General features: G+C 66.7%; 1 protein-coding gene across 1 annotated transcript; it reads right to left on the reverse strand.

Moving 5' to 3' along the window:
• LOC104838007 (EF-hand domain-containing protein D1-like) lies at nt 1-2,891 on the reverse strand. Its single transcript, XM_010577513.1, has 4 exons — nt 2,589-2,891; nt 892-1,233; nt 627-761; nt 1-445 (listed from the first exon to the last, which is right to left on the reverse strand). The coding sequence occupies exons 1-4, from the start codon at nt 2,889-2,891 to the stop codon at nt 311-313; spliced, it is 915 nt and encodes a 304-aa protein (XP_010575815.1). The 3' UTR covers nt 1-310.

Here is a 2,891-nt window from a genome sequence, read left to right on the forward strand (position 1 = left end):
TGCGGGCTGGGGACGGGGTGCCGCTGCCCGTGGCGTTGCCCTTTGGGGCAGGAGCGGTTCGGCGGGAGGGCACGATGAGGACGCAGGGGGGCAGGGACAACATCTACAGACACCACAGCAAAGGGGAGGGAGATGGGGGTCTGCCAGCAAGGCGGGCACCGTGCCGAGTCCGGGCCAGCAGCCAGCCCGGCCTTCGGGGAGTTGTGGGCGGCACACGGCTTAGGCATCGCTCCCGGCACGGTCGGCACACGCAGCATTTCCAGCCCGGGCGCCGCAGACCAGTCCTGCCCGGCCCCGCGCCGGCACCCCGTCACTGCTTGAAGGTGGACTGCAGCTCCTTGAAGGCCGCCTTCCTCTGCTTCAGCTCCTCCGCCTGCTTCTTCTTCTCCTCCTGCTCCGCCTTGATCTCCTCCTCAAAGCGGCTGGCGTCGTGGATGGCTTGCACCTACGGACAGCGGCGTGTCCGGCTGGGTCCCCCCCGAGCCCCCCACCAAGGCCTGCTGCCCAGCCCAGCCTCTCCGCCTCCCGCCCCGAGCCCTCGCCAAGCGGCCGAGCGCCGATGCCGAACCACCCTCGCGCATCGCCGTCCTGCGTCGGGACCTCTCACGCCCCAGCGTCCGCCTCACCTTGGCCTCGAAGAAGCTCTTGGCACCCTTCACCCCCTCCGTGGAGACGTCGATCTCGGAGAGCCGGGCCAGGGCGTGCAGCCCGCTGTCCTCCTGCAGCTCGCCCGCCGCCGCCTTGCGGAAAATCAGCAGGAACTGCGAGGGGAGACATTGGCATCAGCCCCCCCCAGACCTCAAAGCTGCCGCAACTCCCTCCCCACCTTCTTACCACCAGCCCAGCCCGGCCCCCCCCCCTGCCAGCATAGCGGCCCCCCCAGCCCCCCACCTCCCGAAAGCTGAGCTTGCTGTCCAGGTCTTCGTCCACTTCCTTGATCATGTTCTTCAGGCCCAAGTGCGTCTGCGGCGCTCCCAGCTTCTCCATCATCAGCTTCAGCTCCATCAGGTCGATGAAGCCGTCCTTTCCTGCGTCGTACCTGTGGGACGGAGGCACGGTCCCGTCACATCGCCACGGGGCACGGAGCGGTCCCAGCCCCCCCGCAGCGGTCCCTCTGCGTGCGCCCAACACGCGGTGCCCGCGCCGGCAGGGGAGCGAGGCGGCAGGCGCGGGCGGGGAACAGCAAGGGCACGGGCACCGATGATCTCGGGCGCCTTGCCAGACCACGGGAAGCTGCCGGTAAACCGCTAACAGCCCCCCAGAGCATCATCCAGGATCGCTTCTGCTTCCGTGCGGCACTTGGCAGGAGAACCCCCCGGGATGCTGCCAAACCTGCTGCTGGCTCCCTGGGCCAGGAGCCGGAGCACACACTCCTCTTGGCCGCTACAAGGGCTAACAGGCCACGGCGCGAAGCCCACCGGCTGCTGCTCCCCCGTCACCTCTCCCCTGGCCACGACCCACCTTCCTCTCAGCGGACTCGGCAGCTTGCCCAGCTCCCAGGGGTTTGGCACCCTGCAGGTGCTCCTGGCAGCCCCTGTTCATTGGGCTGAGGGGACTGTGAGCCCACCTTGTGCAGCCACCACCTCCTCCTCCTCCTCCTCCTCCTCACGACACCTCCAGGTGACCGCTCCTGCCTGCCCAGAACCCCTCAGCATCCAAGCTCCAGCCCTGGCTAGACACCTAGGCTCAGCCCAGAGATCCAGGCACTTCTCTCTTTAGAGAGTCTGCTTACGGACCCTGGCAGGGACACCCCACCTCGGACCCCTGCCTGCAACCACGCCACCATCCCAACCGCCCTGCCTACATGGAGCTGGCAGCTCGCCCTGTCTGCTGCCTGCGCTGCACCGTGGGCTGTGCCGGTGGCACACCGTCCTCTGCCCAAAGCCTTTCGGCACAGCACGGTTCCATGGTGTGGGCAGCTGCTCTCCCCGCTGTGCCCCTGCAAGGCTCGCTGCTGTCACCTCACCCCACCGCCCTTCCTGGGCACAACCTCAGGCACAAGACCAAGGCCCTGTGGCATGTCCCGGTGCAATGCAGAAGTAGGCAAGCAGCTACCCAGCTGCACACATTGAGACCAGGCGGGTTTGGTTTTTTGGGTTTTTTGTGTGGCTTGTCTTTTCTGCGCCTGTAGGCACTGCAGCAGCCATGCAAAGCACCAGGCTCACCACACTTGCCGCTCTGCTGCTGGTCCATGACTCATTTGTACCTTCTCTGCTGTGGTCTGCTCCGTCCGTGTCGCAAGCAGTGCCTTCCTGCTCTCCCACGCTGTCGGGGGCCCCGAAACAGGGCTGACCCCGCTCACCTCTGCCTGCTGCCGCCACCATCACCCCGGGAGCACGGACCCCACGTGCTTTCTGCTTCCGAGACCCCTCTCGGAGCATCACACCACAAAGTTTCTCTGCAAGGGGCACGTTGGCTAGCATGGCCCTGCTACCTCGTCCCCTGCAAGCCATCCCCCACCTTCAGGGCACTTCCTTGCTCTCACTCCCCTCCTCACTGATTTTCAGCAAAGCGAGCATCCCAGGGAAGCTCCCAAAGGGCAACATCTGCCCCATAGAGAGCAAAACCCCTTCCATGCCTTGCTTTACCCCATACAGCCGGGTCGTCCCATCGTGAGGATGGCAGCGGTGGCGAGGGCAGCGTGGCAGGGCTTCGTTCAACAGCATCCTTTCCTCGGGGAGACCCCCGAGCGCCGCCTCGCCAGAGAGCGCGCAGCCCCGCCGCTGCTCCTTTCGCTGCAGCGAGACGCTGCAGGTGTCAGAGCAAACACGTCTGCTTCGCACGCCCGGCTCCCTCGTCTGCGCAGCGCCGGCCAGACTCCCACCACACGCCGCTTCTCCCCCTCCTCCCCGCACCGCCATCTGCGCCACGGCCAGAGCACCCGCGCCCAT

The sequence above is a fragment of the Haliaeetus leucocephalus genome, unplaced genomic scaffold, assembly GCF_000737465.1.
Source record: "Haliaeetus leucocephalus isolate CR32 unplaced genomic scaffold, Haliaeetus_leucocephalus-4.0 Scaffold556, whole genome shotgun sequence".
In the NCBI taxonomy this organism is placed as follows: Eukaryota; Metazoa; Chordata; class Aves; order Accipitriformes; family Accipitridae; genus Haliaeetus; species Haliaeetus leucocephalus.

Coding starts and splice junctions, on each gene's coding strand:
- LOC104838007 (XM_010577513.1), bottom strand. CDS start 2,891: ATGGGCGCGGGTGCTCTGGCCGTGGCGCAGATGGCGGTGCGGGGAGGA. Junction 1,234..2,588: donor GGACGACCCGGCTGTATGGG/GTAAAGCAAGGC, acceptor GTTTACCGGCAG/CTTCCCGTGGTCTGGCAAGG. Junction 762..891: donor GCAAGCTCAGCTTTCGGGAG/GTGGGGGGCTGG, acceptor CTCCCCTCGCAG/TTCCTGCTGATTTTCCGCAA.